The sequence below is a fragment of the Pimephales promelas genome, chromosome 20 (genome assembly GCF_988280905.1).
Source record: "Pimephales promelas chromosome 20, fPimPro1.hap1.1, whole genome shotgun sequence".
NCBI classification, from domain to species: domain Eukaryota; kingdom Metazoa; phylum Chordata; class Actinopteri; order Cypriniformes; family Leuciscidae; genus Pimephales; species Pimephales promelas.
The window spans coordinates 16,411,569-16,439,397 of NC_142788.1; the positions used below are offsets into that span (position 1 = coordinate 16,411,569).

Below are 27,829 nucleotides of genomic sequence, written 5' to 3' on the forward strand. Positions count from 1 at the left end.
CTTCATCCATTTATATTTCATTTATTGTTGTGACAAATAATTAAATTAATAGACTATAGTTAGCTACTTGCTAGCAATAGCACATGTTAGCATCTGAACTGCTAAGATTTACATGCTCCTTCAACCAAAGCAGTAGAAAATAATTAAATCAGTCGACAGCCAAACTGCAGAAACCAAAATGCGCCACTCTTCTCCACAATAGTAAACCACTGTAATTTAAATGGTTCTAATAAATCCAATGTAATTTAACATTAAACAATTACACACTATCAAGTCTTCCCTTTTCTAAATTTCTCAAAAAAACATAAAATAATACTTTTAACATTTATTCTCTCTTATTTCAACCATATGCAAAGCATGCTGGGAACTAACAAGCACCGCCCAGTTTCAGTCAATGCAACACAAATCAATAATCCAACACAAACAGAACTTAAACTTTACATATATTTAAGCAGATTGAACAAAATCAAATTAAGTTCAATCAAATTAAGTTAAATCAAAATGGCAGTTGGCTCGCACTATACTGCCACCCTCTGGATGTAAGAATTTTTTACTTTACATTAATTGTTTGTGTTTAGACAACGCGTTAGAATTTTGTACTGTTAAGTTAAGACATAATTACATAGACCTTATTAGAAAAAAACATTTCAAGTCAAAAAACACAATTATTATAAGTAAGCTAAATAAAAATATATTATGTAAAGTGCATAACCTTAGTTAATTTTTTTTAGTGTTTATGCAACTGGCCCCAGGTCTGTTTAAATCAGGAAGGAAACAGCCAGGAAACAAGAATGTTTTAAAGCCCAACACCAGAAGGTTTCATTAAGGTGACCTTGTCAGAATACAGGTTTTAGCCCTACACTCTGACAGTTCTGTCAACAGCGGTTGATGAGAGAGCAGACTCATGACACGCACAAAAATCACAACCTCCACCGCTATTACACACTGGCCAGGGGTGTTTATTCCTTTGGGTGTTACATCACAGAATGTCATTCTTCTGGAAAAAGATGAAATTGGTGAGTACCGTTCACTGATGAATTGCTTCATCCTCGCAACCCTCAAAACAAGTTTGTCACTGATGGGGGAGGAAAAAACCTGTTTCTTACAACCAAGCTGCTTCCACCAAGGCAAAGAATGAACTCTGAGGCAACAAACAGAGGTTATCTATTCCAGTGCACATGAAACGCATCCCTAGCACGGCACCAGAAAAACATCTACCTATAGGGCAGAATTATAACCCCAGTAAAGGAAAACATACTGCAAAACATTTTTTAAATCAGTATTTTCACTACCGTTCAAAAGTTCTTTTTTTTAATTTTAAAGTATACTGTAAAAAGGGTAATATTGAATTTAAAATAACTGTTGTTTTAAAACTATTTTAAAATGTAATATTTTCCTGTGACGAATTTTCATTTTCCAAAGATGGATTTTCTGCTTCAGAGCTTATTGCAGCCACTGATTATATATTATTCATAGAAAGCATTACTGAAATATCTGCATTTTTTCATTTAATTTAAAAGTTATGTTCAGATCTGTTCTCTCTTACTGTTATATTCTTTAATGATATTTTTTTAAGAGAAAGAGACTATTTCAATAGAAAAAGACTATTGCAAGGTGTATTTTGTTGCACATTAATTAATTTAAAAAATGCTTTCCGCTTTTAATTTTTAGTGAAATTATTTGGTTGTGAGAGGGAGATGGGGAGGACGGGATTGACAGATTTTTTAAAGGTTAAAGGGATACTCCACCCTGAAGTTGTTGCAAACCTGTATGAGTTTCTTTCTTCTGCTAAACACAAAGGAAGACACTTTAAAAAAAAAATGACTGGAACTTTGGCATTGACTTTTTTTTTTTCTACTATGAAAGTAAATGGTGCCAAACAACGGTTTGGTTCCAATGGTTCTTCAAAATATTTTCTTTTGTGTTTAGAAGAAGAAAGAAACTCATACAGGTTTGCAACAACTTGCAAGGGTGCGTAAATTATGACAGAATTGTCATTTTTGGCTGGAGTATCCCTTTATTTATTTATTTTATTTGATAGAGACAAGTGGGAACAATCAACATGCACCACACTACAACATTTATAGCCGAGGCTAATTTGCAATGTCCGTCCCCAGATGGCCTAAAGCGGGCGTGACAAAAAACTTTTGACAACCTATACTGTCTATGACTAACAAAAGAACCATAAAATAACCGTCTGTTGTAAAATAAATCGACAGCGCATTAATTTTAATAGACAAACAGAGAACTGCAATCAAGATATTTTTGCCCTCCTTTCTAGCTACATGATTCGGCAAAAGTGTAACTTATCAGCTGGCTCCGATGGTCGCTAAGAAGATGGGACGTAATGAAAAGCCTGTGGTCGTTGTGGTTTCTCATTTGGTCGCACTCATAGAGGAGTAAGTAAAAGAAGAAACACTCGTTATTTGACTTCTAAAATAAGTAAATTCTATACGCTTTGCAAAGTATTTGACTTACTGCGTTGCTCTGATTGGTTGTAGGTCTACCGACTATCCAATTGAGTGCAGAGTTTTTTTTTCCCTGGTTCGATTAAGACACGCCTCATAATCAAAGCCCAATGAAGCAGTTTAAGACTCATATTCCGACAAGAATATGAGTATGACCAAGTCAGGCTATCTAAAACCATAAATCCAAAACAAAATTCCCTCACAAAGGCGGTTTATTCAGCGTAGTGAATCCTCCAAAAATGGCCTCTTGTCTCCTTCCCTGTGCACCGGATAGATAGCATTACACTTTTTTTTCCTACGTTGCAGGCTTGCCTTCAAGTGGATTTGATGGCTCTCACCTGCTTCTTCACAGATTGCAACATGCCGTGTTTTGGCTGATGTGCGTTTGAATGACAAAAGAGCGCCTTCAAAGTACAGTGGATCGGGAGAAGATTCCCAGCAATTAATAACTTAAATTCTGTTCTGTACATTGTGCAAAACTGTTTTAGACAGCCAGAAATGACTGGATCTGAAATCTAAAATTAATCTAGGCTATAAAATGATAAAAGGGCAATTATACAAATATCTTTGTGATATAAAAGATTTGTAATTATTTTATGTTTCGTTAGCTGTATACGTAATAATGTTTACTTTTAAAATGTCAGTACAGTACGTCCATATTGTACTATTTAGCATCTATCCAAATGTACAAAATGCGTATTTTGCACCTAAAAATTGTATATGATATTGATATTAACAATGAGACCAGGCTGCATAAGCCAGTATTTGTCTAATGTAAGTATGTGATTTTTTTGCAGCAACGATAAACTGATTTAACTGCAAAGCCATTGATCCATTCATTTATTTGAAAATTATTCAAATGTTTAAGTATGCTCCAGGACATTACACACTTTGGTTTTAAGTCACTCTGTAGACTTGTTGTAGGTTTTGTGTTTTCCTCTAGGAAGATGAATCATCTTCCACGTCCCAGATCTCCTTTCTGCACCATTAGGATTTCTCTACTTGCTTTCGATTTACTTCCCGATCCATTTTCCTTTCGCTTTTTATGGGTTTTTACAGTCCGTGCCGCAAAGAATCGTGCCCCAAGCGTGATGCTGCTTCACAGTAGGGATGCTGTGCTCGTTGTGATGTGCTTTGTTTGGTTTGTTCCACTATAGCACTTTGTATTAGGGCCTGAAAGTTGGAATCTGGTATAACTACAGAATCTTCTTCCAAATTCGGAGTCTCTCCCACACGCCTTTTGGCAAAACTCCTGATGAGATGTGATGCGTGTTTTTTTCCCTCTCAGCAAAGTTGTTTTGGTTGCCACCCATCTGCACCAGGCAAATTTCTGAACTGTGCTCTCTCGCTATTGTTGTCTGGCGTGCATGTCTCGCAGAGGACTGTAACTCTGTTAGTGTCGCTGTGTTAGTTCTTCTCTTAATGATCTCTGCTTCTGTTGCTCCTCTCACCCAGACAGACACTCTGGAGAACAGCCAGTTCTGGACAGATTCGTAGTTGTTCCTCATGTCCAAACCATTTTAATGATGACTGTCTCTCTGCTCAGAGGTACATTCAGTTCTTTAGATTGCCTTCTGTTGGCTGGTATTTTTCAAGAAACTCATCTTATAATTACTTTTAGTGTTCTCTGGCATTTCTTTAGAAATACAATATACCCGTACAACTTGAAACACACTCAAATTGATTCCTGTCAAGTGTACCTTGGCAAAGGGTAATTAATTAACTCTTATAAAAGTTTTTTTTTTTCGTTTATTTTAAAATGGCTTAATTAATAAATAGCTATGGTAGCTTGTTGTGCTTCAGGAGTTTACATTGGATATCAATTAGCAACCCAAAAGAGAGCCAAAAGTGTTTGCTCAGAAACTTAAATATTGTTAAAATTGAGTAATTGAAAAATGAGCCAGCTCCATCCATGTATTTAACATAGTTCAAGCCATATTTAATGTGCTCCACATCATATTTTCTTTAACATTGGTTTTGAGGACGAGGGAATGCATGCAAGTGCAACCTCTTTTGTAGTAACAGAGGAATTGACACTAAAAATATAATTGAGTTTTATTGTACGCTCAGCCATTATGGAATCTCATGGTTAGTTGCATTTTATTTAATTTTATTTGCATCTAGCATTGCTTTTTTCTCACTGTCTGTGACCCAATCAGAAGAGATTTGTGACCCATTTGTGGAACCACTTTAACAACCACTTTTATAGTGATATTTGTGTTTGTGTTTGAGAGCCATAATCTGAAATTCTTATGGAAGCCCCTTTTACCTAAATAATTGTGAGCTAAAGTCTAAAATAAAAATAGTCATACTGTGTGATTTAAAAAGTCACAGTTAAAATATATACATTATGAGATATAAAGTTAAGTTAATACTGTTAAAAACGTTAAATTGAAAGCTTTTAAATAAATCAATGCTTCAGGGAGAAGGATGCATCAGTTAAGACATTATGTTAGAAAAGATTTCTATTTTTAATATATGCTGTTCTTTTGAAGTTGCTATTTATCAGAGAATCCTGAAAAATTAAATGTTTCCACAAAAATGTTGCTGCACAACTCTTTTCAACATTGATAATAATAATGTTTCTTGAGCAGTAAATCATCATATTATAATGATGTGACACTGAAGACTGAAGTAATGATGCTGAAAATACAGCTTTGCATCTCAGGAATAAATTACATTTTAAAATATATTACAATAGAAAAAGTTATTTTAATGGCAGAATATTGAAGAACAAAACCCTGAAATATATCAAACATAAACACATACTCAAAACAACCTTGTACCTAATTAAAATAATAATAATAGTTAAAACTTTAAAAAAACCTAACAGGTGAAGTAAAACAGATGCACAGAGAAACCTAAAATACATCAGGCTTCATCAAAAAAACAAACAAACTGTAAAATATGTATAAAACAATTTAAGAGCACGTGGAATAAAATAAAGTTCAAGTCTTTTAGATTTACTCCAGGCCATGACAAATTCCCTACGCTGCCGTAGTAGGTAAGGTGTTGGAGACAATATATTCATTTTTTATCAAATAAATTGAGCCAATAAATTTGGTTTCACTTTATTTTGATGTTCCCTTTAAGACAAAGACAATTTTTTCATTAAACCACTGTTTTAAAAACAAACAAAAAAAAAACATTTTAGCTTTCTAAACCGAACCGAACCGAGACGTCAAAACCGTGGGAAAACCGAACCGTCAGTTTTGTGTATCGCTACACCCCTAATATTCACGTAAAAACTCACTTTAGCGTATAAATTACATGACAATACACATGCGTGCTATAAAGACGCATTTACTGTGATCGGATTGCAATGAAACTTCCTCCACCCCGGTAAAACCAATGTAATATATTTTTTGTTCAATTAAATTTTTTTCTTTTGTAATGTGAGAGGATTTGATGCTACTTATTAATATTTATGGTTAATATTTATGGTTAAAATTATTTTTAATTTGCCATTAAAAATAATATATATATATATATATATATATATATATATATATATATATATATATTTTTTTTTTTACTTTTTTTTAATATATTTTTTTTAAATATTTAAATGCCATAAGTCACCAAGTTTTTGTAACATTACGATAAACCTGTGATTTTTAGAAATTTAAAAACTGAATTTCAAATGAAATTCAGAATTTTTGTAAAAGATAATTAGTGGCTGCAGTCAAAAGGATGGCCAATAAAGACCATCAAAATAAAGTGCTACTGAAAATGTATCTGACTATAATAATAAATATAAGAAAATAAATAAAGCCACAATTGTGCTAGTGAACTTGTTTTCTTTAATAGTCTGAGGTGAAAACAGGCTTTCTTAACAAAACTGCTGTCATGTAAATCTGTATGGATAATGAATTCTTGTCACAGACTCTCGTGTAAAAACAATACACATTTCCCTAAAATGCTGGCACATTTTCTTTAGGAAAAAGACATTTAAAAGTTCAATTTCTCTGCTTCTGCTGCTGGCATGATGTCAAGTCTGACGGCGTCATGCTGTTCAGAGCTTTGAGATGAAGCTGATTCACAATGAGAGATTTCACATCAAACAGATAGAGGGCAAACAGAGAGAGACGACCCATCAGTGCATACCCCTTTAAATGCACAAGCAATGTTTTAAACAAAAATAAAAAGAAGGATGGCATTGAAAGGTGCTCTGAACAAATATTTACTCTCCAGAAAACAAATCCGAGATTCTGCTCAGGCATCTCTTCACCTCTGCTCTGAGTGAGTTCAGTGCCGAGGCAGAGCAACTGACCCCGACCACTAAAAAATCGAATATTTTCTCTGACTAGCAGCTAATGCATTTTTTCCATATCTCTGTAAGCAACTCACGTGTGATACAGTTTTTTTTACTCATTCCAGTGGCCGATGGGCATGGTTATATATCACTGCTACAATTATGCAAAAACTGTGAATGAGCACATGTTCCATTTATTATCTCTGTCGTAGATTCATTTTTCCGAAACAATGCCCTTTCAAATGGCATGGTAGTTGTTTTTTTTTAACAACACGTGTATTTTACACATGGGTGAAGCAAATATCAATAGCGGGACTGAAAGCACGAGTCACAGAAGACAAATGAAAGCTGGTGGTTTATAAAACTACACATGCCTCCGAGCACCACTATCCAAGCGCAGAGTGAAAAACAGCCTGCCAAGGGAGGCCTGTATAAAACTGCCAATGTTTTATTAAAATGCCGTGCAACTACAAAAGGGGAGAGCTGGTGTTGTTTTTAGATGAATAAGAATGACATGAAAGGGGTAAAGGGAGAAGGGACTGAAGAAGAGAGAGGGAGGAGAAGGAGAAGGGGAGAGAGAGAGAGAGAATCTATCCACATCAGTATGCGTTTCCTCAAAGGCCGTCAGCGGGCTGTCACATTCAGAGGAGGCTGGAGCTTCAGACACTGGAACTGATCTGGGGCATGAAATCATATTCTGACTCTCCTAAAGGACCTTAAGAGAAGCTGGTTGTCCAAAAGAAGAAGAAGAAAAAATAGTGGGTGCTCTGTTTGTGCTCTTGATTCAGCAGTGATGTTACACTAGCAATTTTACAGACTTAAGCATAAGAAACACATCCGAGAGTCATGGCTGTTGATAGAGGGAGAGCGAGAAAGTTACACTATATGAACAGCATACCCATTATGCACAATGTTTTTGTTTTTGTTAGGGGTAAAACTGCTGTTTTGCTTGGTACCTAACTATAGTCAAGATGAAGTTAGGATGCTTGCCTAGTTAATATCAAATATATAAATAAATATTAAAAAACACAAATATATCTTTATTTCTTTTTATCAAAATATTATGTAATCGACCCTGACTAGTTGAGGGCTATAGGTTTGTAGTTCATAGTCATATTTTTATTAATATTCATAAAAAATAATATATATTTTGAAGAATGTCTTTCATTAATTCATATTTTAATGTGTATATATTAGTATGTCAAACTGTTCAAAAGACAGCATTTATTTAAAACATGCATCTTTAAAAAAAATAACAAAATTAAATAAAAAAATATTGATCAATAATATTGATTTCTTTTTAAAAAATCCTAATGACCCCAAACTTTTGAACAGAGCACAGTTTACAGAACATAAAATTACATTTTAAAAGTTTATTTTTTATAAATCCAGCTAGTGAGCACCCTACATCTCCATTGACTAAAAAAATCATTTGAGTTTATTGTGCTGACAAAAGAGAGTGGGTGGATGAAGATGTTTTAAAGGTGCTGCGAGTCGACTGTGGATGCACGATTTGTGTCGCAGCATTTTTAGACATGCACTTTTTTTAATCTACAGTAGTTGTGCAACTTAATTATAAAAATGTGAATAATTTGTATTATTTTTAAAGTTGTTGCACCCATAATGTGTAACTCGATCCATCTGTTCTGTTAATACTATTTCTGAAGTCAAATCCATGCTCAAAACTCACTTATTTTTGAATTTCATAATTCTTAAGTTTCTTTGTATTCTGCTGGGTATTCTGCCCATCTACCTAATTTCTCATTTTCAGTACTTACACTCTCATCTACCTTGTCCATTGCCTTTATTGTCGCTTGTTTATAATGTAAAGCGTCCTTAAGCCATGGGAAGGTGCTATATTAATGAAACGTATTATTATTATTATTATTTAAAATCCACTTGCTCCAAAGCATGCAGGTTTGAAGTGCATGACACTTGTGTGCTTGTTGAAGATTTTAATTTCAAAACCATGAGCTTTAATAGAGATTCAACCCTCCCGTCCCATTCCTACTTTTACAGCATCCACTCTTCTAGGTAAGCTTCCAGTCGGGTTCTTTCACACACTGGTCTTTGTAAACCATTTCTTATGGACCTCACAATGATGAAATATATCAAGCTTCTGGGTTCTTGTAAATCTCTGTCTAGAGAGATTGCGTCTGTCTGTAATAGTTGCAGCAGAAATCGTCACGTCTATCACGTTGATCAGTGTGTGATCAGTTTGTGAGCCATTCCCTGTCCTCTTTTCAATCTCTTCCTCTCCACCGTCCTCCAGTCTTCACAACAGAGCTCATCTCGTCTCCGGAAGAGGCTGACGTGTGTGTGAAACATTCGGACCTGGCTGCTCTTCACACGGCTTTCTCATGCTCAAGCGTAATCACCAGCGCCGTAAGCATCGGCATGACAGACCTAGACAGACAGCCTTGTGGCCTGAGTAATTTTGCCGTAAATGTCGCGAAGAAGTGTTTCAGACAAACACAATTACAGGACGAGATTGTCTGCCCACATGCATGAATAACCAGGAGATGAGAGCTTGAACCGGTAGAACCAAATTAAGCCGCTCTCGGTTTTGCTGTTCTGGATGCATTCAAGCACAAAAGTATTATCTACTCTTCTTCTAAAAATACACAGCCACTGAACCCTGTTGAATACCTGTCTTCATGGAAAGAGCAATCTGTTTTCAGTACTGCCACACTGATCAAAGCAGCCCACTCGCGCCCTATAAATGCGACGGGCTCAAATTGTCCAATGGTGACAGTGGCAAACACACTCGCTCTGCTTTGCCTCCTTAAACCATGCACACCTCAAGCAACCTCTGTCTAATCCCTTCATCCTCTCAAAATGAGAGAAATGAGCTCGGGGTGCAATAATGGCCCCATAACTTCATGAAGGTGAGTGTGAGAATGTGTGGGTGCTAAAGCACATGAGGTATTGAATAAAGAACAGCGGCGCTAATCACGTACCAAGGCCCAGATTGGGTTGCTCATTATCTTGCTAATTTATGAAGCTCCCCTCCCGCTTTTGGGCTCGATTTCAAGCTCAAGATGTTAACTTTGGAAATAATAAGGTACTTAAATATATACAGTATGAAATAATGGTAATTAATTTTTTTTGCAGTGTATTCTTGAAGAAGTCTTCTTGCAAGAATGCGTATTCAGTGGAAATGCGTCTCATTGAAATTTATCTGCTGTTTCCCAGTGGACTTGAAAGGAAAATAACAGAACATAAAAGCATATCTCAAGAAAACATAATGCTTATCTCAACTGAGGTGATTATTTATGGGTATGACACTGTTTACCACACATTTTGTCTAAAAATCCCATGATATTCAGCTCTAATGAGTCCAATACCGCTGTGGGCACAAATAAAAAGGATTAAAAGAATAAAAATAAAAATGAATGAGAGTCTAAACATTTGCACTGTGAATACGGACACAGGGGTTTTTATTTGTGAGAGTGGTCGCCTGTCCGGTTTAATTACTCCACAAAAGAGATCATGCTTCTTGGCCTTAAACCATCATTTCCATGTATTATTAACAAGCTAATAATCGTGGATCAGAGAAACACCAACAGCGTTCTTCACGATGTGATTTAGGTAGTGCTAATCTCAACGTTTTGCTTGCAGGGCATACAAAATACAACTCACAGTGGGCCTTTGAAAGTCTCATTACAAATATTCACATGGCCTGGGGGAAGAACACTAAACTGATGTGTTAATTCAAATGCACAAATTTCACTACTGCTTAATTCCCATTATCTCTTGCTCTTTGCGTAGTGCACATTTAGAGGGGAATTGGCTTGAATTTTTTGGTAATTTCCTGGTGTGATGAGTTTTTCCCGTCACTGTGGAAATATGTTCCAATTCTTTGCAAATTATTCCAGTGGCGTATAGGTTTATTTTAAATGTTTACTGCTCTTGATTGCATATAACTCGATTAATATTGAATTGATCTTTTCTTGCAATGTGAGCATATTATACAGGGGAGTCCAGGGAGTCATTACAGTTATTTGAACAAAAATAAAGAAAACTGTAATATTGTGAAAATTGTAAAAAGGTATTTTGATAGTAAAGCTACATTTTGAATCACATGATCCGAGAATATTGAGAATATTGTATTCAAGTTTTAAACACATAGCACAAAAATACACTGAGCTACAGACGTTTAAATAAGATGTTACTTCACTCCCATTCTCCTAAGTGCTTGTCATAGGAATTCCAGTTTGTTATTTACATGTTGTGCTACAAAGCAGTTTGAGTCAGTTATTGATTTCATGTTGTTTATTAATGTCAGAAACATTGTGCTCTACTATTACCGCTTTGAATATATATTAAATGTTGAACAGCAACTTGTGTGACTTGTCTTTAGAATCCCTGTAGTGTTTAATGCTTCATTTATCTATGGTTGGGACAATTTACTCCCATGCGAATATTACAGTATGCAATCCTTTATTGTCACTCCACAGCTGGAACATGCTAATGGCACACGTATGTTCAGGCCATGCTGTAGAATTAATTACCTCATACTGAATTCATGAAAGTGGTGTCCAGACAGGAAAAAAAGTCCTGTCCTTGGTGAAGAGAGTCATTATGTGTGTAAATGAGTTCAGAATTGCCCTCAAATGCACAAGTACCAAAGCACTCTCTCCGGCTCTCTCTGAAGGGTCCTCAGTGTGTTCAGATGTGTGCTCTCCTCCATGCTACTACATCTCTGAAGAAGGACAGTGAAATGGTCTGAAGCTTTAAATACTTCTACAACTGCTTTTCTCTCGCACGGTCTTACGACCGTGGATGAACAAAAATAAGAAAAATACAATTTTTCAAGATTAAAGTGGTTTATAGGTTTCTTTGTCTGACACTTTTGACCATACGTCAACATCCGCCATTTTAACGTCTTTAGATGACTCTATGTAATCCTAACCCTACCCCAGACCTAAACCTACCCGCATCATCTAACTGACGTTAAAGGTAAAGCGTCAGTTGGATGATGCCCCAGGATCGTCATCTAACTGATGTTAAAGGGTACCCTAAAACGGCGGATGTTGACGTATGGTCAAAAGCGTCAGTTAGTTGACGTCTTGGGATGAGACTGTGTTATGTGTAGTGTTTGAACATTTGAATCATTTTAGTGAATCGGTTTGCCATGTTCGGTCTTCTCTCTCATATGCAGTCTGATCTCATGAAATTGCGTATGTATGACACGCCAATTCGTATTTCCATTTTTGGCATGCTAACGCCGTTGACTTAACGTTACATTATTGTATAAATACATGACCTACCCCAACCCCATCCTTAAACCTACCCGTCACTGGGGTTAATAACATTTATGAGTCTTCCCCTACCATCCTAGGAAAAAAATATCGCTCCCCAGATGTAGATCTACATTTTACTTCGTTTTGCTTGGACATTTAACGGCGTGTACATACACGCGGAATCACTCGGACATTGAACAGCGTAGACATACAATCATACACGCGGATAGCTCAAAATGCATATAGATAGTGTATGTTTATGCACAAGTCATGATTTCATGTTGTCATATGTCACATTGGAAAGCCTGATTGATTTTAGTGCATTGTTTCGTACTGAACCCTCTTCTCTCTTGTATGAAAAGTTTGATTCATTTTATTGCATCAGTAAATCCAGAGCAGTCTTCTTTCTTGTATTTAACATAGGGAAGCTTGATTTACTGAATAGCACATCAGTTTTGTCCAATCAGTGGTCTTCTTTCTCTTATATGTAACATTGAAAAGTCAGATTAATTTTAGTGCATCGTTTCCTCCTGAATTGTCCTCTCCCTCGTAGCATTCGAAAGTTTGAGTCATTTTAATGAACCATTCATTTAAACACTCTGTGTGAATGAAAAGATTCACAAAACCAATTCACCAATGTATTAAATATTGGAGCTTTTCGGGCCCTCTTTTTTTTTGTTAAATGTGTGAATAGCGTGACATTTGTCTTACTAATATAAACAATGATTGTGTTATGATTTTGCCTTCCATCAAAGTGCACTACACAGTGTTTGAACAAGCATTTTTATCTTTCAGAATAGTAGATAGTACTCATGCGATACTTTGCAAACAACTCAGACCACTGGAAACTTGAGCTGCTTTACGCTACAAGTGATGTTAAACGTCTTAAAATTCATTGTGAGGTTTTTTGCTTCCTCTCAATGTGGTTTTCATTTTCTCTGCCTGCATGACTGTTTTTGATTGATTACTTCTCGGCATGGCTGATGGCGTCAACTTTCGCATGCAAAACAGTTAAATTGCCTCGCCACCTCTGCTGCTCAAGGTAGGAGGAGGAATTGTGTGAGAGAGAGTAGGTGCAAAAGAGGAAGTGAGAAAGAGTGAACGAAAGAGACGTACAGAGTGATGGCATGTTTATCATTGCACAGGGATCCTTTTATTGGGTCTTTGTGGCTGTGAGCGGCTTGAGAGGACAAAGTGTGGTGTAATTAATTAAACTGTAGGCGACCAAAATCCATTTTTCTCAACCACCGCCTGTACACTTTCAATTACTCCTGCTGTTTAAACAATTACATACAAACACATTCTTGATACACTCTCTGAATTATTCATCACCTGCAAAAGTGATTTTTGACTGACTCAAATGGTTAACTGCTAAACGTGGAGACGCTTTTCTGTGTGTGCGATCAGTGTTAGAACGTAACTGGAAGTAGCTACTTAACTACTTAAAGGGATAGTACACCCAAAAAAGAAAATTTGCTGTTCATTTACTCACCCTCAGGCCATCAAAGATTTAGGTCTTATTTTTCCTTCAATTGAACAGTAAAGATGATTTGTTTAACTGAAACTGTAGAGCTTGGTGATTCATAAAATGCAAGTCTATGGTTATCGTCAATGAGTCAATAAAAACATACAGGCAAAACAAGATGAATACCCCTGGGTCCTGACGATGCCTTGTCTTATAAAGCGAAACGACCGGTCTGAGCAAGAAACTGTACTGTATTATAACACTGGTTATCATTACCTATAATCCACAGCCTCGTCAAACTAGACTGTAGACAGTCGTGACCGTGAGCTTTTTGTGGCATAATAAACTATGCACGGGGGAAAGATATGTGTACGTATAATAAAAAAAAATACCCTTTTCACAAATTTAGTTTTTAACGTGGAAGTAAAACTCTAATAGGGTAAAGTGGTGAATGTGACGTGTCGTCATCTCACGTGTGAGTTTGCTCCTGGACATATGACCATGTCGACCAGCTCAAGTTTCCAGTGGTCTGAGTTGTTTGCAAAGTATCGCATGAGTACTATCTACTATTCTGAAAGATAAAAATGCTTGTTCAAACAAGCATTTTTGGTCGTACCATACGACCAACTTTTACCTTTACAGGCAAAAGTTGCATATTTTCAGATTGGTTGCACAGACCAATCATTTTGCTTCATAAGAATTCAGTGTATCGTCAGGAGCCATGGGTATTCATTTTGTTTGCTGTTATATGTTTTTTGGACTCTCAAAGTGTCGGTAGCCTTTGACCTGCATTTTACGAATCCTCCTTTATTTTTCTACTTAAAGGGGTGGTTTACTGCTTTTTTTTCCTTTGCATGATTATGTTTATGGGGTGCAATATAACATGTGTTCGTGGGTTTTTTAGCCTTATTTTCATAAATTTCACCTTTATCGTAAGCCGCTTTCTCCTCTGTCATTTGAAGTGGTTGACTATGAAACCACTCACTCAGAAACAGGCAATGGGCTCAGATTTAGTTGGGCTGGTGTGAATTGGCTAAACCGTATAGTGCACGTCGTTCGAAAACTTCGCGCCCTTTACAGGCAAAAGTTGCATATTTTCCAGTCAATGTACAGTAAATAATGGTGTTGATACTGCCATATTACAAAGAGCCAGAATCAGATCCAGAAAGCGGCGATGAAGAGAATCAAGCAGAACCTCCCCAAACACGGCTATTCTATTCTATTCTATTCTATTCTACTATTTATTACAATTTCGATACGCTGTTACTTGAAAATGCTACTGCTGCTTGTTAGCTTTTGAGATATGGTTCTCCTGATTAATTATTTAAAATAACAGAATAAATTACTGAGTAATAACGTTTTTTTTAAAGTTATTGTTTTATTGATATAATGAACAACCGTTTATCTATTCAAATAATTATACATGCAAATACATTTAAAATTATTAAGTCTTACTTACAGGTTGTGGTCCAACAACTGCTGCCTCTGGTTTTAAAGTTGGAACTGCTTCATGCTTTAGTAACAGTTTCTTGTTGAATTCGTGGAGATTCTGGAAGCTGTCTTCCGTAAAATGCGCAGCACAGAGAGCTAAATTACAATTGTAATTTTCAGGAACAAAATCAAACATAAATCTTAGCCATTGTTGACAAACTACAGCGTCCGTAGGAAGCCCAAACACAGAAGACCTGACTGGGTGAAAATAACGATGGCATGGCTACAGCTCTCCACTAAAACTCTTCCTCTACGTCTACGACAAAGCCGCAGAAATATGGCCATGCCCCCTTTTTTGCACATTCCAGAGGGGGGGTTGATGTAAATTTATGGGTTAGTTACGTATAAAACCCGGGAAGTATCTTGTTGTAGTTCCATTCGAGTCATTTTTGTAGGCATTTAACTTCTTGATATTTATAAAAATGATATCTCTGCTTATGTTGAACTTTCAGCGCAGCAACTTTACAGATACTGTTCATGCACCAACAGCAACATTACAAACTATTTAAAATGAAAAAAGTGAAATCGCAATCAACTTTAAGAAAAAAAGACACCTACATCTTGGATGGCCTGAGGGTGAGTAAATTAACTGGAAATTTTCATTTTTAGGTGTGCTATCCCTTTAACTATATTTCTCTTTATATGTACCGTTTTAAAGTTTGATTTGTTCTCGTGAAATGGTTGGTCCAGAATGTTCTCCTCTCTCCTAGTACATCGGAAAGTCTGTTTTATTTTTAGGGAATTACTTCTCAGGCGCAGGAATAATTTAATTCACTCTAGTAAAAGAAGATTTTTTTTTTTTTAATTAAAAGGCAAAGTTAGTTTAGGTCAAATGGAGTAACCCCAAGATGTTATTCTTGATTTTTGAATCAAGTATGTTTGTTTAAAAACGTTGAACGTTGAACATTTTGGAAAATTATGATTAAGAGATTTATGCCAGTTGATGTAATAACACATTTTATTACGTTTAACTTAACTTTTTATTATTTTTTTGTTAAAGATTGTGTTTAGTGATCTAGTTCATAAGAACTAGATTTTTAAATTATTTCTCTTTTTCATCTCTGACATCCTTCTGAGTATATACTGTATAAATATGAACACAAATAATTCTGATGAATTCTAAATGAATTGTATTCATCCCAATATTTTACAAATATGCCCACTTACACAAAACAGCAATATTTTGTTCACATCTTCAGGCCGTGGTGGACCCGGGTATTAATTCTCATTAGCTATTCCCAGAAAATTATTCACAAAACACTGATGGCTTGTATCCATATACACACATTATGCAGAAATTTTCCTCATGCAAGTTGAATTGTAAACGAGACAGCACTACACTGTCCTCCACGCCCGAGTCTGTTTCGCTGTCTATATTTGTTCAAATTTAGGAACTGTTATTTTGCTTCACAGTAAGAATAAATATAAAACCACAACAACAACAAAAAAAAACAATACGGGCAATGTTTGGCAATGCACCTCCAGCGCAGTTTCTGTTCCTCCCTTCTGCATATCTGAACGTCAGTCTGAACTCATCTGCAATATAGATTTCCCACTTGCACCCTAGAAATTGTTTGTTTTGAAACCGATGGCACAAACAAGCCTATTAAACGTCTGCAGTGTGCGTGATATGAAATCAATTAGAGGAGATTAATGGATTGAGCAGATCAGTGTTTTACTGTGCTGTGAAGACTTTGATTACCCCAGTAAATCCCCTTTGAAACCACAAATCATCAAATGGAGTTCACCTCTTCATATCATAAGTATTTTGTAGCCATGACAACATAGGCGATATGCCACTTTACTCTTATTGCATCATGGGAGATCAGGAGAGCATTAACACATCCAACTAGAACGAGATGACAGGAATAAAGTCTTTAACACGACGGTTTCATGTTTTATTTTATTGTTTCACGGCACTGAACAGTAGACTTGATTTGACTTTTAGCTAATGATAAACAGAATACGACTTGTTTAAAGGAGAACTCCGGCGCAAAATGAACCTTTTGGTCTAGCGTATAACGCTAGTAATGGGGGCATTTACTAAGTAATAAGAAATCGCTAGTTTATACCACTAACAAGGCTCAAAATAGCCCCACACTAACACAGTAATATAATGAGGCTCCATACATAAAAAAAAAGAAGCATTGAGAACTTTGTAAGTGTACAGACCGTTTAATAAGAAGATAGTTTATAAAGACAGTTCACTTCGTGTATACAGACAGGAGCCATCTTGGAAAACAATCACGACAAGTCAAACCACAAACGTCGTCCTGAGTGTGCTGAAGTTCAGTGAACTTCTGAACTGTATGAACGGCTTTCGGGGATTGACTTATCGAGACTGTTTTCAAAGATGGCTCTTGTCTGTATACACGAAGTGAACTGTCTTTATAAAATATCTTCTTATTTAACGGTCTGTACACGTACAAAGTTCTCAATGCTTCGTTTTGCATGTATGGACAATCATTTATGTTACTGTGTTTGTGTGGGGCTATTTTGAGCCTTGTTAGTGGTATAAACTAGCGATTTCTTTTTACTTAGTAAATGCCCCCATTACTAACATTATACGCTAAACAGTTTTTAGATATAAAACTCTTTACATTCGATTATCATGAAAACAAATCTCAGAGAACGATTGACTACCGATGTTTTATTAGACCAAAGGTTCATTTTGCGCCGGAGTTCTACTTTAATATAACATGATCTCCAAGTAATGTAAAACTGAAGAAAAAAAAAATAATAATAATGATTGAATAAAATTGATTTTTTTTTTCCAAGATTGGGAGTGCTGAAAGAGATGGATCTCACTAATTACTTGACTGGAAGGGGGTGGGTTTCTTTTGCAGATGATCATTTTTGACCAATTTGTGGAAATTCTCCCTTTGACTTGTGTCATAAAAGTGTCATAAAAGCCAAAATAAACATTTTGTGGTTTACTTCTGGTAAAAAAAATCTAACACTTCCAAAGGTGTGAATAATTATTTTTTGTTCAAAATAAGTAATTAATTTTGATCAATTTGTAGAAATGTTTACGTTGACAAGACTTTTTTTTCAATGAATCAGCAAAAACCAGATTGTCAAATGATAAAACATCAGCTCTTCCAAGGGGGGTATATACCATATTGTTGATATTGAGAATCGTTATGAAGTGTCACTTATTTATATATATATTGGTTTGACAATGTAAGTTTAAAGACTTGAAATTATGAGAGTGGCAATAATGGTAACAGTTTTGTGATTTAAGAGAAAATAAAAATAAGTCTCTTTGTTCATATAGCTCAGTAGATGTCTAGTGAAACTCATAAGGCTGATGTAATAAAGTTTATATAGGACTTCCATGCTGTGGCAAGGGAAGATTTCAGAAGTAATATGTGGTTGTATGTGTCTGGTGGCTTCAGGTATTGTGAGGTTAGATTGGCATTCATAGAACCGCTGTCTGAAGCAGAGAAGAGAGATGGAGAGAGTGAGCGGAAGTGTGACAGAGAGCAGATGGAGGACAGCCCAGGGGCTGAAGCTGTACGACTCTCCCATTGTTCCTACAGGCGAGCTGGCACTGTCAGGAAGATTGGATGGAAGCGGGAGAGATGGACGGAACGTCTCTGCTAAAATAATGTGCCTTTAGGAACTGCATTATATAAGGCTATTAAACTGTCAGTGTGTGCTGGCGTACATGCAGGAAGACAACCTTTGTTTTGAAGCAGATGAAAAACACATTCCATGTTTGTTTTGGATGTAGCTACATCCGCAGCCTGCGTCCGTCGGTGCGAGTGGGGGGAATTATCACAGATGACTGTCTTCTCTCTTATGCTGCTTAGATATATTTAATACAAAGAAGGACACGCAGGATGCCGTGCCGCAGTCGAGCCCTGATTCTGTCAGAGGCACTTTGTGAGGAAGTCTTCGGGCGGCTTCGGCAGCCTAGAGCTGCAGATGGAGAACCGGCATCCAACGTCACCTCTGTTATTGAGCTTTATTAAGCCCTCCTGGAACCTTCCTCCAGAGAAACTCTACTGGAAGAGCAGAAACCAGATAACCCTTTGATACAAAGGGATCCGGGCATGTCCTTTTTATAGCCGGGGAAGGATTGGGAAAATTGCCTGATCTCCCGCGATGAACGCATTAAACTGTTGAAACAGCATGAGTTAGCGGTTGGCGTATATGTTCGTTGAAATATTTGCAAACGAAAGAGGTCTATATAACTCCTGGAGAGAGCGATTTGTTAGAGTTCCCATTCATCTCTGTGGCAATTGCTTGGCTGGCGTAGGGCCAGGGCTGGAAGAACGTGACCTGGAGGCTGCCATCTTCATGGGTGCTCAATTTTGCTGCCAGGTTGTTTTGCACCAATTAACTCAACTTAAATGGCATGTGACTAATGACTGTAGAGTCGAGAGGAAAATTATGTCATGATCCCACTGATTGGCTGATGGCATCACACTATCCCGAACCCTTCTTCCTGAGCTGGGAAGACAGCAGCAAAAATCCATTTTAAAAGCCCCTTAAAAAGAATCAGGCTCTGGTGAAGCATCTACTGTAATAATGAAATATTTGCATTGCATATTTTATTAAACACTATAACTCTGCAGATGTCTCCCATCTTCATGGTGTTTTTACTAAAATAAACCTCGTTAATATTTATATTTATTCAATTTAATTGTCCTTTTTTTTGGAATTATTTTCCATCTCAAAATCACAAACATAAGACTCCTTATGCATTTTAACAATAGAATAGTCATCCAACCATTCCTAAGATTGTTAAAAGCATGCAGTCCTTTCAAGCAAATGTGTTCTTGCTCTTATGAATGGAGATGTGGCTTGAGGTTGAGCATCTGATTGCTAATGACTATGCCCGGGTGCATGTTGATTCATATAGGCGTGTCTCATGCATTTTCACATGTCCAGCAAGAGACGCATTGATCAAGGAGCTAGCAAAGTAAAGTGAATCTGACAGACAATCTATATTTCCCAGAAACTCAGCAAGATTGATATGATATCTGCCCTCTAAAACCACAGCAAGGTGTTCATACATCACAGTTGTATTGCTGTAAAAGTAAAGAGGCAGCAGAACTGCAGTAATCGGATTAGACTGCTGTTATTTTTAACATAATACAGTTAGCCGCCAGTCTACTATTAACACTTGCACTTTAATCTCTGATCTACACTGGTCGATTCCAGTATGAATGTTTTTATAATAGCCTACATGTCCTTGGCCTTAGTGATGTTCTCCCAGGGCCCCGAGAAACTGTGTGTGTGTGTATTTGTTTGTATGGACTTTAGAGAGTTAGTTCAGGTCTCGGTTTGTTAGAGATGGGTTATTTTCTACATCTGGAGAGTTCAGACTCATAACACTAAAACATGGCAGCTATGCATGCATGGCAAACACAATTTGCTTAGTGCTGTTGCAGCTGTCAGTACTGAATAAAGACCTGGTCTCATGAATCACCCATCCTCATCTGTCTGTCTAAGCCGGAGAGCAAGAACAGCCGGCAGCACATCTGTGAAAAGCGCTACACGTTCCTCTCTCTGTCTGTCTCTCCGTCTGTCTTTCACTCTCCGTCCCTCACTTCTCACCCATCTCTACATTTAAAATACATAAAATCATCCATTTGCATCTCAGCAGCAAGTAAGTCAGGACCCTTGAGCCCACAGAGCAGCTGATGTACAGACATCACATAGTCAAATTAAAACACCATAGGCATGGTGTTTCAATGCATATAGCTACAATAATTGAGAATTGAAATTTTTTTCATCTCTATTCAGCCTTTGCATTCAATTTATCAAAGCAATAAGCCACAAGAAACTGCTTCATGGTAATTATTTGGCAACAGTCTATAGTATTATGGTTGATTGAGGTAATTAGTTAAATATAAGTATTTGGCATGAAAGACAACACAGAGACATTTAAAAAGGTCAGAAACATATTAAAGTCGATTTTGTTTATCTTTTCAAATCTTATTGCTTAAATTTAGTTCATTTTTTTCGAACTATAGACTGTTTGCAGTTGCCATGCGACATAGCATCTTGGCACATTAATATGTGCACTTTATACCGCATAATAATCAATACTGCATAAATCTATAAACCTCGACCTCCTTTTGAAATTCAAATACAAACTTAAAATTCTCAATATGGACAAAAACATCAGTTAATCAGTTTCACAAACAACACCGTTTTCCACATTTTCCTATGGAATCTTGGTCACTAGTCACATTGATGTTTTCAGCGAAAGCAAAGGTGCCGCAACAATTCATGACCCGTCAACCCTGATACTCAGGACAATCCACCAGCCTCAAAGCACTCGATACTTTGACTACTACAAATATCTCTTTCTAATACAGCACACATACACACTCCGATTCCCTCTCCAAAGCCACAATCTCGCCCTGTCTTGAAAAAGCATTACGGTTGCAGGACACAGTTGTCATTACAGCAAAATATTCACATAATCACAAGGTTTGAAAGCAGAGGTTGTCAGTTTGGCTGGCCTTTAAACAGTTTTTCTTGCGTGATTGACAGTTTGACAGAGTGTTTGCTGAGCCTGACATTTTTACAACATGCAAATGCATCTTAGGTCTACCTTCGGTGCTGGTTGTTTGTGTTTTTCATACAGGAAAATGAGAAGAGAAGCGATACAATAAAGATGGTTTTGGAAAACGGTGATATCTCAAATTCCAACCTCTGTAAACCAAGTATTGCAGAAAATATAACCATGAATTATGATATCTTGTGAAGAAATAATCATTTTGGAGCAGAATGGGGGATATTCTATACTGCTTTCATACTCCAGTCAAGAAACATCTAAATGCCTCAGAATTGTTTGTCTTTTGAGAGAACATATGGACACTTAAATGTAATCTCTGTCCATTCATTCCATCCAGCAACAAATGTGAATTTCTAGAAATGTCACCAAAGCTCATAAAAGCCCAATCTGTGCATTTTGCTGATCTGCTTTGATACTCAGATTTGGAGGTAATGGAATCCCCCCGAGTGCTCAGTGGGCCACAATAGCCCTCCATTTAGGATGAACGTGATTAAGAAATACTGTTGTTCTCTGATAAGCCTCTCGGCTGCAGCTCAATTATTTAGTCAGGAGTCAGGACTAGCTTTACGAACATTGCTCTATCTACGCTCTGAATGGCATTGAAGCTAAATCGGTCATATCTAAATAGTCAAAGCATTTATTGTCAATGGTGGCAAAACTCCTCTGATGTGCTGCTTTGAATCAAGAATAGCATGTACCTCTATAATTGTTCTAAAGTCTGTACAATAAAATCAATTCCAATTCAGGATCCAATCCCAGTAAAGTGCCTCTAGCAAGATTAGTTAAGGTAAGTGGTGTGATCTCGAATTGCTTTTTGCCCTCTCATTTGAAGGTGTGAGGTTACAAGAAGCCTTCGCGCTTTCAATTGAGGTGAACCTTTAAACCACCCCAGACCGTCAAGATATTAGATAAACAGGATTTCGTAATTGACTTACATTGTGATAAAAAATGTCTCATATCCTCTTGACCTGATCTGTGAAAGTGAGACTGATTTTTACTGTGATGGACACTTTATTATTTGTTCCTACATTCCTCAAATATGTAAATATGTTGGGGTTTTTTAGATAAAACTTCATTCGTACTCATGACTGGTTTAATAGCAACATAAATACACTATTGAGGATGCAGTGTAGGTACATTTGCAAGAATTTATTATCAACTAATATTGAAAACTACTCTGAGGTCAGAGAGAAGTAGGTCTTTACATGTCCCAATAGGGATAAAATACTAAAAAGGCAATGTCAAAAATACAAAACAAAAAATACAACTAACAGATAGCACAGTAAATGTCTTATCAACATTTTATAGGGATGAAAAAATGCTGCTGTTGTCAAAAGATGTCTCCCATAAAACTGCAGTATTTTATTGCAAATATATTTTACATTAACAGTAGGTTAAATCTAGCCAAATTAAGCAGTTTCTTGAAATGCCCCCCTTGAAAAGCATCATCAAAATAATGCAAACTTAAAAAATAATGACCCAGACTTCATTTAATACTGACCACAATGTGTTGTGTGCAGTGAATTATTGGCTATCGCAAGCTTGAAACGATCAAAACAATTCTGGTACTGTGTTGGGCTGCCAATTGATAAATGTCCAAATCTCTGTCCCGCAAACATTACGTTCAGAAGATCTGTGCTAGCAATCCATCCCCTGTGTGTCTACTTTCCGGAATCTTAGTTGCATCCAATGAGAATTAAATTAAGCACAGGATTTGCTGAAGTTGTTTTGCACCACTTAATAATACACTGCCAAACAAACCAGTGGTTAAAACCTTCACCTGCAATTCATTTTGATTGCCCACCATGGTGAATTAACCAACGCAAGTAAACAGTAGGAAAAAAAAGCTAACAATACAAATACTCTGACACAAATCTTCCATTTTTGAGTGTCGTATACATAAGGATTATATTATATTGTATTATAATAATGTTTACATTTTACTGCATAAAAAAATATTGAAATAGTGTGTACATTAAAATCGTTTAGTGCATAGGTAGTTCCAGTCAGTTTTATCAGTTAATTCTATTGCATTACATTAGGCTATTACTCAACAAGGATGTTAAAATGTCACTGTTTTTAAAGTGACATCATCGTGGACTTTCAATGAATGGACAAAAAATAGAGAATATTAATATTAAAATAGTTATATTATATGTCATATTGGAATAATATAATAATATTCAAAGTATAGATAATATTAAAAATATCTTCACTTGTTACAAAGATTAAAAAAGTCGTATTTGTTTGGAACTAAATGAGGGTGAGTAATAACAGAATTTTAATTTTTAAGTGAACTGATCATTTAACCATTTTAAAATTTAAATGTAAGTTTAAAGTACTGGAGCAGCTATATAAAGTATAAGGACAAGGCTAAACTGAAACCAAGCAGAATATTATGGAATAAATGTACCCTTGTTTATTTTTAAAGGGTTTAATGTTATGAGGGGTGGATCTAGAAAGGATGGCAAATGGGCGGCATGAGGTCTGTGAAGGGTGGCAACACCAAAGCAAGTGCCTTAGTGGACTTATGGCCTGACATACACTGTCTATTCACAAATAATAATCTATACTGTTTAAAAATTAATAACAAAATGTCAATATGTAGGGCACCAAATCAATCAAAAACACTGTATATCAAAAACATCAAAAGATTCTAAATGTATGAGCTTGTAATAACTACTACTTAAAAAGTAGTTTTATTAATAAAATGTAAATGGATAGTAAAAATCACAAGTATTGATGCAAGTTTAAGAGAAAAAAAAAGCTTTGAATTTGAATTGGCTATGCTAATATTAGAAAGAAATGGCAAAATATCAAACCACTGAGACTGGATCAGTTTTGCAAACGATGTGTTTCTGTTATTAACAGGTGGAAATGCCTTCATGTGGATGTTATGGAAGGCCAACCATATACTGTAGCAACATCCCATCAGCTGTATAGCAAGGGCATAGCAACCAACCAGAATATTCTAGCAACCACACCTAACAACACCTTTGCACCCAGAACATCTATCAGTTCTGACCCAACATCAAATTATTTGCCATTTTTTAAACAAGACTTTAAGTTGGCTTTAAAACAAGCCAGCATAAATTTTATCTTTCAAACTTTTCAGTTCAGTTAATAAAGATTAAATTCTTACCTAACCTAAACTCTGCTACCAGTTTCCGTGTTCAGGATCTTCCAATTAATTTCATTACATTTTTCCGTTAGACTGCAAAAAGGCTTATATCCACAATGAAAGTGGAGGGGGGCGGTCGGAAAATGAACTCGCCAAACAAAACGAAATCCCGGACAAAACATATCCGGATGAGATTACATTTCTCAGGAGACCTTTGAGTTAACCAAGAAGCAGTCATTTTCCGATTCACAAACAAATGGAAAAACCAAGAACTCATAAAGAACCAAGAAAGCACAATTAATGGAAAGACGTGTTTTTTTGCCATTATTTTTTAAGTGGTGCTCACTATAGAATCATGACATCCAGTTCCACCTCTGTGGGTCTAATGGGTGGAGCATGGCCTATAAATGTTAAGGGTTCGGGTTATGGGTAGGGTTATACTGTATGGTGTGGTTGGACCTTTAAGCTCCACCCATTAGCTCTGCAGTGAACAGCCTCTCTTATTTTGCGGTGCACTGTCTTTAAGGACATGGACGCACCCCTGCTGAGGTGGGTGGCAATGCTTTTTCTTAGGGTTGCAGTTGCCGTCCCGTTAGATCCTCCCCTGAGTGTGATGCATCTGAAGTAGTAGATAAAACTCAGTTTAATCCTTTATGGTGCAGCCCACCCTGATAAATGCATTCCTGAACTTTTCCCCCCACAGAGATTTAAAAAAAGAAAAGTCAGAGTGGACGATGAAGCAGGAGCTGGACAGAAGGAAGGACTCACCGAGGATCTGTATGTTGGTTCCAGGAGGGGCCAGGTGCTGCTGGATGGTCTCGTAGAAAGTGGCCTCACACATCAGCAGGACTGTCACACTGACCCACACCCACACCAGCCACGACATCCCAACACTCCTCTGAAGATAGACAGAGCGAGCGAGCGAGCGGTCAGTAACGCCTTGATTTCTTCCTCTCACTTCAATTTACTCCTACATAAGTGCAGTGAATGCCATAAGGTGCATTCAGACCTGAAATTTCAAATTCAATCTGAAAATAAATCATCTTTTATGTGTGCGTGAGAGAGTCTGACAGAACTAGAGGAAATCTTTCACAGCTCCAGTCTTCATGTAGACTGAAGTGTGTCTATTAGGCCACGTTTAGAGATGAAAGTGCTACTCGGTTTCTTTTCCTCGCTACCTGACAGCAAGCCTCAAACCTAATGTCTCCAATTGTTTATTTGTATTAATAAATAGAAGTTGTGACTAAGCAGTCACAATTTCTTCAGATAGCGTGAACTGAAATTGAATGTCATAATATAGTACTATAAAAATGTCTGGAGAACTTGTGAAAAAAGCCAGGCATTCAGTCTCACGGCATATGCTTCCTAATGAAGCTTCTAATAATCACTGAATGCGAGACCAGCTCACGGTTTTCATGCTGATCTGAATAAAAAAAAAAAACATTTTCCATGCATCAAGGTAAAAACGTTTTATATTTGTTTTTTTCTGAACAATTGCTATTGAATCAGATGCAAAGAGGAAAATAAAGCTTGTTCTACTGTACCTGTGTCATTCAGGGACAGTCGTAGGAGAACTCAATACTTTGTCCTCAATCCATCCATTGCGAGGTGTCTAGATATTCCCGGGTCCAGGTATTGTTGTCTTGTAGAAACTCTCAGTTCTTCTCACTTTGAAGCCTGAAGCTGAAATCAGGGACACTGTAGGACAAACAAAGAGCGAAAGACCGAGAGAGCGCTATGATCTAAAACACGGCAAACCCGCTCTAACACTAGAATCGCCTCTTCACTCCCCTGAGCCACAGAGATGATTTTCCGCTTCACATTTAAACACAACTGAAGGGCGGTACTCTCTCTCTCTTCCTCCCTCCCTCTCTCCTTCTCTCATGTCACTCTCCCATTTCATCTCTTTCTCCCTCACACACTTTCTCTCTGTCTCTTTCTCTTAGTCCCTCACTCAATCTTTCTCTCCCTCCTTTGCACATAATAATTTTTCCCGATACGCGAGAGCTCCTTGCTTCAAGCTATATGTGATCTCTCATCTAAAACCTGCCTTGATCTAACAGCCGCCTGAAACTGGGAAATGATGCCGGGCATTTGTGTCGTAGTATAACTTTCCAATGGGTGATGTTGAACTGACATTTATAAGAAATGTTTTTAGAGCAACACGAATCCCCCTTGAGTTGCTGAGGGTCGATATTTTTCGCTCAACATGCAAACAGATTGGTTGTGATCTCAGGAAGTCGCCGGTTTTTAAGCTCTTTTCCTCAGCTTGTAATTGAGCCCCAGACCTTGACAGACCTGGAGTCACTTGCATGTCACAGACAAATTGCTTAAGCAACACTGTTATGCACAAAAAACCTTTTACTGTGTTTTTTTCCCCACAACCGCTACAGACAATAGACTTGAGATACAATAAGAAGGTCCAAAAAATTAATGTGGAAATATAGTCTCATCAAATCAGTTGAATTTTGAGATTAGAAAAATGAGTTGTTTTTGGTTGTGGCCTCATTTATTTGAAAGACATCTCAAATTATCTTGAATAAATATATGTAAAGCATGCACGAAATTGGAAAATGGTATTTGTCCTGTAACAGTGACAAACATGACAGTGTCTGATATATTTTACGTGGTAAATCGTTTGGTTTTAATTGGTTATAACTGCAAACAGCAGTAAAACTAAAAGATTTTTTTTAGTATTAATGAGAACATGCATACATGCCTTTGTAATTATAAATATAAAATCAACTAATCACATGGCAGTTGCTTCAATGGATTTAGGGGTGTGGTCCTGGTCAAGACAATCTCCTGAACTCCAAACTGAATGTCAGAATAGGAAAGAAAGGTGATTTAAGCAATTTTGAGCGTGGCATGGTTGTTGGTGTCAGAAAGGCCGGTCTGAGTATTTCACAATCTGCTCAGTTACTGGGATTTTCACACACCGCCATTTCTAGGGTTTACAAAGAACGGTGTGAAAAGGGAAAAACATCCAGTATGCGGCAGTCTTGTGGGGGGAAATGCCTTTTTGATGTTAGAGGTCAGAGGAGAATAACCCGACTGATTCAAGCTGATAGAAGAGCAACTTTGACTGAAATAACCACTCGTTACAACCGAGGTATGCAGCAAAGGATTTGTAAAGCCACAACACGCACAACCTTGAGGCGGATGGGCTACAACAGCAGAAGACCCCACCGGGTACCACTTATCTCCACTACAAATAGGAAAAAGAGGCTACAATTTGCAAGAGC

At 36.9% G+C, this 27,829-nt stretch overlaps 1 protein-coding gene across 3 annotated transcripts in view; it reads right to left on the minus strand.

Moving 5' to 3' along the window:
- Positions 1-26,576, minus strand: part of tafa1a (TAFA chemokine like family member 1a) — a 45,208-nt gene extending 18,632 nt beyond the window's left edge. The window contains exons 1-2 of one of the 3 annotated variants that reach the window (XM_039652854.2): positions 26,129-26,576; positions 25,353-25,482 (exon numbers count right to left, since the gene is read on the minus strand). In XM_039652854.2, coding sequence (XP_039508788.1) covers positions 25,353-25,482; positions 26,129-26,137 — 139 coding nt within the window. In that variant the 5' untranslated portion in view covers positions 26,138-26,576. The remainder of the gene's footprint in view (positions 1-25,352; positions 25,483-26,128) is intronic. The other 2 variants (XM_039652853.2, XM_039652850.2) reach the window with 2 other exon arrangements.
- Positions 26,577-27,829: the final 1,253 nt, after the last annotated feature.